We start from the raw sequence: 11,480 nt of genomic DNA on the forward strand, positions 1-11,480 counted from the left end.
GCCATAGCCTTACTGGGCTGTAACACACTCTGCTGTAGAATGATGACAGAATCTCAGCATCAGCTGTGTGGGGACATGTCAGTGAGGAAACATATGCAAAACATGTCAACTCAGTGGGAATGGATGGATGGAGAGATGGGTGAGTGGACAGATGGATGATGAGTGGATGGGTAGGTGGATGGATGGATGGAGAGTGGAAGGATGGATAGATGGATAGTGGATGGGTGGATGGATGGGTGAATGGGTAGGTAATTGGATGGATGGATGCATGGATGCATGGATGGATGGGAGAATGGATGGATGGATGGATGGATGGATGGATGGATGGATAGGAGGATGGATGCATGGCTGGATGGATGGATGGGAGGATGGATGGATGGATGGATGGATGGATGGATGGATGGGTGGATAGGTGGATGGGTGAGTGGATGGATGAGTGAGTGGATGGGTATGTGGATGGATGGATGAACGGGTGGATGGATAAGTGGAAGGATAGATGGATGGGTGGGAGGATGGGTGTGTGGATGGATGGATGAACGGTACATGAATCAGTGAATGAAGGTCAGGTTCTCTCTTCAAAGCATGAGCACAATGAGAAAACTCTGTAACCTTACAAGTTACCTCTAAGATACACCCTCCCCCCCAACCCAGTCTCAGTAACTTCATCTATAGATTGGGTTTGGACTTGCCTTGTTTTCCCCACAGGATGGCTTTGAGAGTCAAATAAAGAACAGCACAATTAAAAAATACTTTGACAACCATAGTTGAACTATGTTCATGAGCTTTGTGTGATTATCATCTAGATTAAGTGGAATCTAAATTAGTGAAAATTTTGGGTTAGGGGGTATACTTTTTAAAAAATGTTTTATTCCTTTCAAGTACATGTAGTTACAGGGACTAATTGCTAATAGTATATTTTCAAGTTGAAGTCCTGCTGGGCCTGCTTCAGTGAATAGGAAGAAAGTCTCATAATTAGTAGCCTTATTTGCCTGCAAACAATGAATGTCCCTAACGTCCTTCAAACTGTTGTGTAGGACTAGCACTTACATCTTATTTTAAGTGATTAAATTGCCTGGCAAACCCCTTTCTCACTAAAAAGTTGAAAAGTGAACTTGAACCAGCCAAATATGATTAATGTCCAGTCATCCCACATTCTAAATTAAGGTAGTCTTGGTTAGTATGTCTTTCAGGTACAGTCCATGAAAACACAGAAGGTAGAAACATCCTCAAAATTCAGCGGTCTTCCTTCTCTGGCTATAAAGCTAGATGTGCTGACAGTTCACTGTTGGTTTCTGGGTTTGTGTTTTTGGGGTGAGATGGTTAATGGCTGTCCCGAGGCTGTGGTTAATGGCTGTCTTCGAGAGGCTGTGGGGTGAGCTTAGTGAGCACCTGCGGTGCGGGGAGGGGGGCGCTCAGCATGGACAATCCCGCCAGGGACGATGTGATGTCAAAGCCATGAGGGAAATGTTCCTGCACCACCTGAACACAGACACATTGCTGCTTCTCTGTTGCTTTTACAAAAACCATGAAAACCTGTCTCTTCCTTGGGATACTTTTGTTCTTCAGGTAAAAAGCATATTTGGCAGCTAGAGCTGCTTTTCAGCCTCTGTTTGATGCTTTCCTTTCCGATTAAAATTAAGTGAGGCCCCAAGGCATATCTCATGATCACAAGCCACTCTCTTGGCTAGACATGCTGTTTTTGTGTGAATGCATCATTGTTATGTGGCCCCAAATGCAGGGAACGTGGAAGATGGGCTACGGCCCCAACGACAACACGCCGGAGAAGCTGTGAAGAATCAAGCACCACAACTGTGCTCGGCCACGGCGGACTAGCAGGGACCAGACTTACCCTCTCACCCAAACAACAAAAATGGGGAAAATCTATGAAACGTGTTATACATTCCACCTCAGGTGACGAGGGACAGTGACCCCTAGACGGGGACAGAGACGAGGTGGGCTGGCAGGTTGTGGTGTGGGCGCAGGTGGCAGAGGAGAGAGCCGCCCGGAGGGAGGGCGCGAACAGCTGCAGAGCGTGAGTGCCGGTCAGTTCGCCCACGGGAGGCATTCCCCAAGGCCTGGCAGGGAGCCCCCCGGACAATTCGAGGGGGCAATACTGGACCTCACATAGGACTCCCGGAACAGAAAGGTGCGCAGTTCACAGGGCACCAGGCAGTGTGCTCAGAAGCGTTTTGCCTTAATAGCAGGAAAGATTAGCCCAAGACTAAATGCTGTTCTGGTCCTACCTAACAAAGCTCACAAGTTCCCAGTTCTCCCCAAATTGGCCTACAGGTTTAATACAATCTCTGTAACACCCAACGTGGCTTCTTGGAGACATAGACAAGTTTATTGTAAAATGTACATGGGAAGACACAGGACCTTGGATAGCTATGGCAATTCTGGAAAAGGACACGGTGGGAGAAATTACTCAGTGGGATTTTGAGACTTATAGGAGTGCAGACAGTGTGGGGCTCAAGGGGGGGCTTGACCCGCAGATCGGGGAAAACAAGACAGAACCCAGATATAGACCCACACCAATATGTTCAAAAAACAGATGTGCCTTTTCCACAAATTGGGTGTGTGAGGGGAAAATGAAGCTCAATTTCACACCTTATACAGAAAATTAACTCAAAAGGGATCACGGACTTACATGTAAAACACAAAACTATAAAACTTCTAGGACAGAACACAGAAGGAAGTCTTAGGGCCGAGGCTTGAACCCATCAAAGGAAGTGCTGACCAACTGCGCCTCAGCTAAAAATTAAACAGTTTTCCTCTCCTAACGATCTCTAAGAAGACAAGCTCCTGACTGGGAGAAACTATTTGCAAACCACAGATCTGACAAAGGGCTTGCATATAGAGTGTATAAAGTCAAACAAAACAAGACAAAAACAGTCCCATTAGAAAATGAGCAAAGACACAAAGGGACATTTCACTGAGGAGGCCTGCACAGATGGCAGCTAAGGGCTTACATGCCGGACACTGGTAGCCCCCGGGGAGTGTGCGTTTAAACCGACCCGAGTGGCTGAAGTACCACTGCTCGGCTCGCGGCTTGCTAGAGGGAGCGGTAAATGATAGAGCAACTCAGGAGAGCATTCGGGTAGCTCTACACACGAAGCATGCACTCGGCCTATGACCCAGCATTTGCTCCCTTGGTCCTTTATCCCAGGGAAATGAAACGTTCACCCAAACCCACGCTGAAAACGCATGTGTGTAACGTCCAGGTGGCTTCAGTCAAAGCAGCCGGTCCCTGGGGGAACATTTAGACAAGCCGCGTTCCTCCTTGTACGGAATTCTACTCAGCGATGAAGAGGGACGGACTGTTGATACGCACAACAACTTGCTGAGCGACAAAAGCCACTCTCAGAAGGTAACACATTGCACGATTCCACCGACAAGAAGTAACAAAACTGTAGCTACGGGGAGCAAATGAGTGGCCGTGGGGGCAGGAAGGGTGCTGGTGCGGCCGACGGAGATAGCTGTTCTTGGTCTTGGCGGCTACGGGAATCTGCAGGTGAGGCAAGACTGCCCGGGACCGCACGTGCACACACACACTCACACGCATGCTCGCCTGTCAAACCCGTGAAGTCTGAGTAAGTTCTCTATATTGTACCAATGCCGGTTTTCTGTTTGGGGGAGGAATGTGAAAATCCAGTGGGACCTCTTTGTACATTTTTTGGCAATTTCTTGGGAATCTATAATTATTTTAAAATAAAGTTAAGAAAAAAACAGACAAAATAAAGAGTGGCGCTGCACGTGGCCATCATTACCAGCTGGACCACCGGTGCTAGTCCCCTTGATCAGGAGTGTTTGAATTCACCCCCTTTTCCACGTGACATGAGGAACACCAATCATCTCTCCAGCTGGAATAGGCTCTGCCGCGGGGACACGAGGAGGGACGGTGCACGTCTGAGTCCGGGGGCAGTTTCAGGCGTACAGACCCATCTTCTTTCCTCCTCACACGGTGGCCGCCTCTCACCACGTGGGCTCCCGTAATCACCTCCGAGCACAGTCACACTGGGGTTGGGGTTTCAAGGCAGGGATTCTGGGGGACCCACACATACGGTCCATAACAGATGCCAAGAGAACATCAGCCCTGGAACAGAACTCCTGTCCTTGAAGTGTCCTGTCGGGACATAGTGCCCAATGAGACATGCCCGACATTTACACCTTAGGAGGTGAGGGGCCCGGGTGGGGCAGGAAAGGCCTCCGTCCAGGACAAGGACCGGTGGGCACGGGGGGAGGTGCAGAGAAAGCCTCCCGAGCCCGTGCGGTGGAGGGCAGGGCCAAGGTCTCCGTGGGGGGGTCACCCCAACCATGTCTCCTCTCCCCAGCCACACCTGCTTGGGCCCCAAATCTGACCCCTTTCACTTTCACCAAAACCTTCCCGATTAGTGTGACCTGGATTCTTCTTATTTCACTATTAGTATTTGTGAATTCATGATTATTAGTTTCCTCACAGATCTCCCTGATGTTCTAAACAAATGCCAGGGACATCTGGTCCCTGCTCCCTCTCCGTCTGTCTGTCTCCATCTGTCTGTCCTCTCTACCTCTCCCTCGCATGTCTGTGGGTCTGCGGGGACATCCGCTCGTCCCTCCTGGCCTCTCCTGAGCATCAGGTGCACCTGCCCTAGGACCTTTGCACTGGTGGTCGCCCCCGTGGGACGCTCTTGCTCAGGACAATCTCACCTCATCCAGTGCTGGCTCGACCGCCACCTTCCTGCGAGGTCTCCCCGGCCCCTGGCTCTCTGCCCCCTGTGGCTCTCCCCACCCTATCAGACTGCCCCTGGCTCATCTACGGGGGTGGAGGTTAATGGCTCTTCTCCTCAGGAGGAAGTCTTGTCTGCTAATACACCATGCTTCTAGAACATGCCCCACACAAAAGGAGCACTTGGTACGAGTTGTGCATGGTCGCTGACTGCACCACATGGAGAATCGTTTCTCTGCAGGAGGAGAAGGGGGTCCCCCCAAATCACAAAGAGACTCTGTGCCCCCATGGCTTTCTGGGTGGCAGCCTGGGGTGTCTGGCCACGGCTGTCCACACATGGAGGTGCAAGAAGGGGGCTGGGTCTGGCTGTCCCCGAGGGGGCTGCTGTCCACACTGGCCCTGCCGGTGATTAGAGTGCAGGGAGCTGGTGGTGGACGGTGGCTTTGTTGGCCTCAGCCAATGTTTTTGGGGCAGTCCCGGCCCCTTTCCTCCCTCAGGGCTCAGAGCTGCTGCCGTCCCCCATGGACACCAGCTCCCAGGAAAACACGGAGACTCCCTCACACCGGGGCACCAGCACCCTCCAACCACGGGGCGTCACCTTTAAACGGTGGACACAGCTTCACACCACAGGAATGACTCTCTGATGGTGGAATCTCGGCCTCCCAGTGCCGCGGAGACGGACCCCAGAGCCCCCGCACCAGTGACTGGGCAGCGTGAGCGGGGAGCGTGCTTCCAGGAGCCCCAACGACAACACTCACAGCTCGGTCCCTTCAGAGACAAACCACAGATGGCCTGGAAAATGCACTTCTTCCAGAGGAGACTGGGTGGACAGTGGCGCTCTTGGTGGCCGGGGCCGATGGGCAGCGGGGACAGTCTGTGGGGCCCAGGCCAGGCTCCAGGAGGGGCAGCCCTGGTGGAGGGAAGGGCCGATGGCCGCTCCCTCCTTCCAGATGTGGCTGAACCTCCCTCCAGAACGGGTCCCCATCAGCATCTCCCCCTCCTTTTGGGAAGAACGAGGAGGTCCTGACGACCACGCCGGGGACCGCGAGGCTGCTGCAGCGCCTGCCGGAGGAGACGCTCAGCTTGTGACACGCTGGTCACAGACGCAAGGGTCCAGTGAGAAACGGCAGCTGTCGGCGGGTCACGCAGCCCAGCAAACAGCCCCTGTCCTCGCAGAAAAGGCAGGACACCGAGCGGTCCAGCGGGGAGCTCGCGGGAGCCTCGCGGCAGCTGGTCGCTTCAGTCTTCACCCTGCGCTCACTTCCCAGGACACGGGTCATATTCGCCCAGGCCACCCCACTGTGTCCTTCCGCGTGGGTGAGGTGAAACAGCACTGGGGCTCTGGCTGCACCCCCTGAACGGCTCAGATGCTTGCGGCCCAGCCGCGGTGGACACGCGCGAGGCCAAGACCCGCGAGGCCGAGACCCGCTTTCCACTTTGGTGTAAACCAGCAGTTAGTCATCTTATTCTCAACTTAATTTTTTTGGCATAAAGAATTATAGATAGGATGTTCTTCGCATATGTGACTGCAAATTAGGTTAGTGATCCAGTGTCTGTCTTAGGGAAGCCTAATTTTAAGACTGAGCACGGGAAACCCGTTCTTCCAAAGTAAGACATACAGTTCCTGAAGCGCCCGACACACGCGCTCCAAGCTGTGGACCCCAGAGCTGCCGACAGGGGCTCAGACAGAAGCCTGTCCGCGTGTTCCCAGAGCCAGAGGTGGAGGCGGCCGCAGACCATGCTCCGTCCACAGGCCAAAGTCGGGTTTGGCCACGAGAAGGGGTGAAGTCCTGATAAATGCTGTGATGTGCATGAATCAAGAGTGAAGGAAGCCACACACAGAGGCCACCTGCCGTATGGGTCCACTGATGGAAGTGCCCAGAACGCACAGGTCCACACGCACGGAACCCACAGAGGTGGCCGGGCGCTGGGGGTGGGGTGACTGCTCGGTGGGCGCAGGCTTTCGTTTGGGGCGACGAGAATCTTTAGAGCCAGACAGAGGTGGCCTCACACAGTACTCAACGTACCCCGTGCCACTGAACTGTCCACTGTAAAATGGTTGATTTCATCTTACGTGAATTTAATTTTTTCAAAACCGTGTTCCCACACGGGCCCTTCCTCTTGCTCCATCCAGGGCCTCCTCTCCAACACGGCAGCTTCGGCGCAGCCTCTGTGCTCCGACGTGGGACGCGGTTCTGGGGGGTACTCAGCTACAGCTGTCGGGAGACACCCTCCTGGACACATCGCTGGCTGGCGCACTGCACAGGGATGTCGCAGGATCTGCAGAAGCGGAAAGTTCAGGGGTCCCTCCCTGAAGCAAGAGTGGGGGCATGGAGAGTTGTCCCAGCGGGGACCCCGACCGCTCAGATCAGGGGACACCCTTGAAACGGAGAGGCTAACGTACTTGGATTTTTTTTTTCTATTGTAAAATATGTTTATTGATGATAAGACTCCTATAATTTATTCCCGATACTTGATGTTACAAACGGTTTTATGAACAACCGGATGCCATTATCCCCCTGAGCCTGAAGCAGCTTTGGGCGGGGAAGGGGCCAAGTCGCTTCAAGGAACAAGGAGCCCAGGTTACGCTCCGGATCAGAGTATTTGGCTCAGGAGAAGGCTCCCCGCGCACAGGGCCTGGGGGAGCATTTCTGAGGTGCTGTGTTTGGAGCGTCCAGGCACGCGGCCGCGCGGCCACCTCTCCTATGGCGGGCTTCCCCGTGCGCATCTAGGCAGGAGTACGAGAACCCGCGGCAGAAAATCCCTTAGAACCCGGTAGAATGTTCCACACAGGTAACGAATCACTGGCAGGCTCAGATTGTCCAGCAAAAAAATATTGCTTTATTGGGTCTATTCCCTAACTACAAGGACAGCGGACACAAATACCAAACAGTTCCTTTCCATAGACAGCCTACTGAGAAGAGTTTCATGCGAGCCTGGGGTGCTAAGTGCAGGCTAAGGTCTGGGTGGCAGGCGGGGCCGTGGCCTGAGGGGCCATACGCCGTCGCTCTTCACAGCTGTGTGCAAATGCTACAAATATGGCTTTCAGGTTTGTGTTCTTTCTGGGAGTCCAACAAAGATGACACATAATTGTACAGAAGAACATTTTAGAAATAATTCTGCGGGAGGGCTTTCTCCACCATAACATCATGTTTAATTATTGTAACTTACATCCTCCACCCGAGGGTGCAATTCAGGCATGTTCCAGGAGGGGGCATAAATTCCTAAGGCACAATTATCGGGTTAAACATGTTTTAATTAAACCATGCTTTTTGGTTATGTGAAACAACAGGTCACAGCGAGTAATAACGTGTAATAAGCTGTTAATTGTACAGATGCAGGGGGAGCAGTAGAGCTTAGCTAACCTACGTGTTAACAGTAACTAAGCGGGAACGAACTACAAGTGCTGCGTATTAAAACATTTTTGGTAACTGTTTTCTTAGACGAAGCAGAGTTGTAAGGCTTCTGTGAAGGAATAATCTTACAGCTGAACAAATATATTACACTCCTTTCGTGATGTTATTTACAGTTGCTTTCCCATCTGCTGTTTGGTAACATCTGGGCATCAAGAACGCCTCTCCTGGCTTTCTGACGAGTTCGGCCGGCGGCGCCACCCAAGACAACGCGGACCCGGAGGACAGGAGATGCGCCCCCGTGGACGTAGCTGAAGAGCCAGATTTTGTCTTAGATGCGTTTTCCAGAACGGATACGGGTTATTGCTAACTCGGCAGCCCTTGCTGGGCAAAGACCGCACATCACCAACTCTGTCATTCTTTATCTGTACATAAATATGTGCCTATAACTGTACATCCATGCAAATGCAAGGTCTGTCCTGCGGCGGACAGACTTCTTTTTTTGTCCAGCAACATATCTTGTGCTATCATCTTACTTGCGCTATGTTCAAAGCCAGATTAAAAACAAAACCCTAGCATGCTACAATTAACAATCCTATGGTTTCGGTAACGCAGGGGAGGGAGCTGGTGACGCCAGAAAGGACAGAATAAAAGATCCCTAAAATGCGCTGAATAAGGCAACAGGCTGCACGTTGCAGCCCAAGGGAAGCTGATAAAAAGCAGGAAGCGCATGTTAGGTTTTTCTCACAATGCCTAGCTTGCCAGTATTCTCCTAATTTATACAAAAGAGAAAGCCTCATGACGAAGCGTCTTTATAGCTTTTGCTCCTACAAATACCCTCCTGGTGGCAGACTCAGTGCTCCATCCTATGGCGCCCTGATGCTGGGGTCTGGTTAATAAGGCACTTCCAGTCCTGAAGTCCGGGGGTGCCCCGGGGGGCCCCGCGGGAGGCGCACTGGCTTCCCTGCCCCCTTCAGTCCGTCCTCCCTGTCACAGAGCTACTTCTTTGAGTGTACGATGCAAATCTTCAGTAAGCTGGAGTTCTGACGGGCACCAGGGACGTGTTTGGTCTACTTAGAAGTCCTGTGTCGGAGCTTGACCGTCAGCGGCCAAGCCGACACCGCGCGGCTTCCGAGTGAGTTCCGCGTGGGCAGCTATGATCGGATGTTGGTGCTGGAGAGATCGTTCCGTATTATTTCATTTACTGCAAGAAAACACAATAGAAAATCCATTAGGGAAACACCGCTCTGCCCAGAATGTTTGTAAGAACCAGAAATCCCATCAGCCACGCTTTCAGCCCAATACGCTGAGCCTGTGAAAAGGGTCTCCTGGAGGGGTGGGACTCCTTCCTGCTTCCCACCACGGGCCTGGGATGTCCTGAGCCAGCAGCATGCAGCCGCCTGGGCCCGGCTCTGCGACAGCAGGGGCATCACCGACAAACGGACTCCTTGATCGTGGGCCCCGGGAAAGGGTGCCTGGTGCTGGTCCAGGCAGGCGATTCCACCGGAAAGACCAGCAGAGGCGCCCCGCGGGGAGGCATGTCCCTGAGGTCCAGGCTCAGAGAAGCCCCTCTTTAGTCTCGTCCTCGGACAGGCCACGTCTGAGAGGGGGGCCGACCACGGGGCGGCCGGGGCCTCCCTTTGTTTGGGGTTCTTCCTTCACTTCTGCTTCCTTGTCCGTGTCCACTATCAGCATGTGGCTTTTGGCAGCAGGAGAGGAAATGAGCGAAGCTGGCAAAGGCCATCGTGAGCAGGCTGCACAACATCCCTCTCTCCACCCCCTGATCGGCCCCCAGATAGGGGACACGTCCCCACGGCCCACTTTCCTAACAGAACTGGGAGGTGGGGGACACGTGCTCACGTCACGGAACTGCCCGGGCTTCCCTTCGCCGCCCAGATAAACTCCCCGTGTTTCTGCAAAGGCCCCGGCAGGTCCCAGAGCGGCTTCCTGCAGCAATGAGCTGGCACACCTGTCATCACCCCACTCCCTCCCCTAAATGCCCTTTCAACACTCCCGCTATTGTTAAGAATAACAATAATAAAATGTGGTTGGGGGAACCAGGAATCGTGTCACGGTTGCTGATAACGGAGCCCACTGGCACCAGCTTTACAGCCGGGAGCCGACTACCGAGCCCCAGGCCCACCCGCCGCCTGGCCAGGGGGCCGCCGGGGGGGGAGGGTGAGTCACTGCATGCAAACAGCAGAAGCACGCAGCAGGCCGGGGTGGGCGCCAGGCCAGCCTGCCTGCAGAGGACACATCTGCCTGGGACACGGATGTGATGCGCGACCCCCGGACATGCAGCCACGCCTTCTCTGAGGATGGCACTGACCTTCATGCAGAAAACACCGGGCCAGCCCAGGGACCCCTCCCAGCTAGCTGTTAATGAGGCAGTAATGAGGCCCAGGTGCTCAGACCAGCTCTCAGGACGACACCTGTCCCTGGAGTGTCCCAGGGGCAGCTCGTTAGCGGCAGGCAGTTTTTCCGTGACACTCCGGCTGCCCAGCTTTGCCAGGCCCACTAGAGACCCCTGACGGGAGTGCCTGGCCACGGCCCCCGGGACGGCAGGGCAAGGCAGCTCTCCCCATCCCTTGACCTGGAGACCGCCGCAGCGTTCCCAAGGCCTGGTGCGCCGCGCTCTGCCGGGTTCCTGGAGCACAGATGGGAAGGGGGCAGGCACGGGGCAGCAGACACAGTCCCACTCTTCTTCCCACTTCACTCGTTTGGCCTCTATCTTTTTTGAGAGGCACAGGTCCAATTTACACTTTGCAGAACTCTGTTCTATCAAAGAACATTTTGACAAAGAAAAATAACAAATCTGAGTGTCTCTAGCGCACTGCCTTGGTGAGGAAAGGCTTCCCGGCAGAGTGGGCTGGACATCCTTTCGATGACAGAGCTGTGACAGCTGACGTGGCAGGGACGGTGACCACCCCACAGAGCATGTCACTGTGGCTGGCGTGGCACGTGGCCCCTTAAAGTTGCTTCATGGTGACCTTTCTCATTTCATCCTGAACCCGCGCCAAGCCACGGGCCCAGCAGGTCTTCCTAACCCACGTTCAGATTAAGCTCTGAGAAGGTGTGGAGGGCACACGCGGGGGAAGGTGGACCAGTTGCCACAAGCAGCCCTGAGTCCAGGGCTGCAACACTCAGCCATGACACCCAGGGATGAGGCCTCCTGCACAGGGGCAGCGTGGACAGGATGCCACTGAGCGACGGGGCCGGCCCTCTCAGTTACACACACCAACACTGGGTTTCCTTGCTCATTCCACTAGCAAGGACAGTTGGTCTCAGACGAGAAATCCGATCTAGCAAGAGCAGACACTGGGCAGTTGGAAAAGTTCTCACGGGTACTAACGTCAGGGAAATGGGGGGTCTGAGGGGTAATAATGCCGGGGAATATGGGGAGAGGTGTGAGGGTAATAATG

At 53.8% G+C, this 11,480-nt stretch overlaps 1 protein-coding gene across 1 annotated transcript in view; it reads right to left on the reverse strand.

Moving 5' to 3' along the window:
* Positions 1-7,556: 7,556 nt before the first annotated feature.
* The window catches only part of NFATC1 (nuclear factor of activated T cells 1), a 103,024-nt gene continuing 99,100 nt past the window's right edge, over positions 7,557-11,480 (reverse strand). The window contains exon 10 of the mRNA XM_032422829.1: positions 7,557-9,262. Within this exon, the coding sequence (XP_032278720.1) occupies positions 9,213-9,262 (50 nt within the window). The 3' untranslated portion in view covers positions 7,557-9,212. The remainder of the gene's footprint in view (positions 9,263-11,480) is intronic.

This window comes from Phoca vitulina, unplaced genomic scaffold, assembly GCF_004348235.1.
Source record: "Phoca vitulina isolate PV1807 unplaced genomic scaffold, GSC_HSeal_1.0 scaffold27, whole genome shotgun sequence".
Taxonomy (NCBI): Eukaryota; Metazoa; Chordata; class Mammalia; order Carnivora; family Phocidae; genus Phoca; species Phoca vitulina.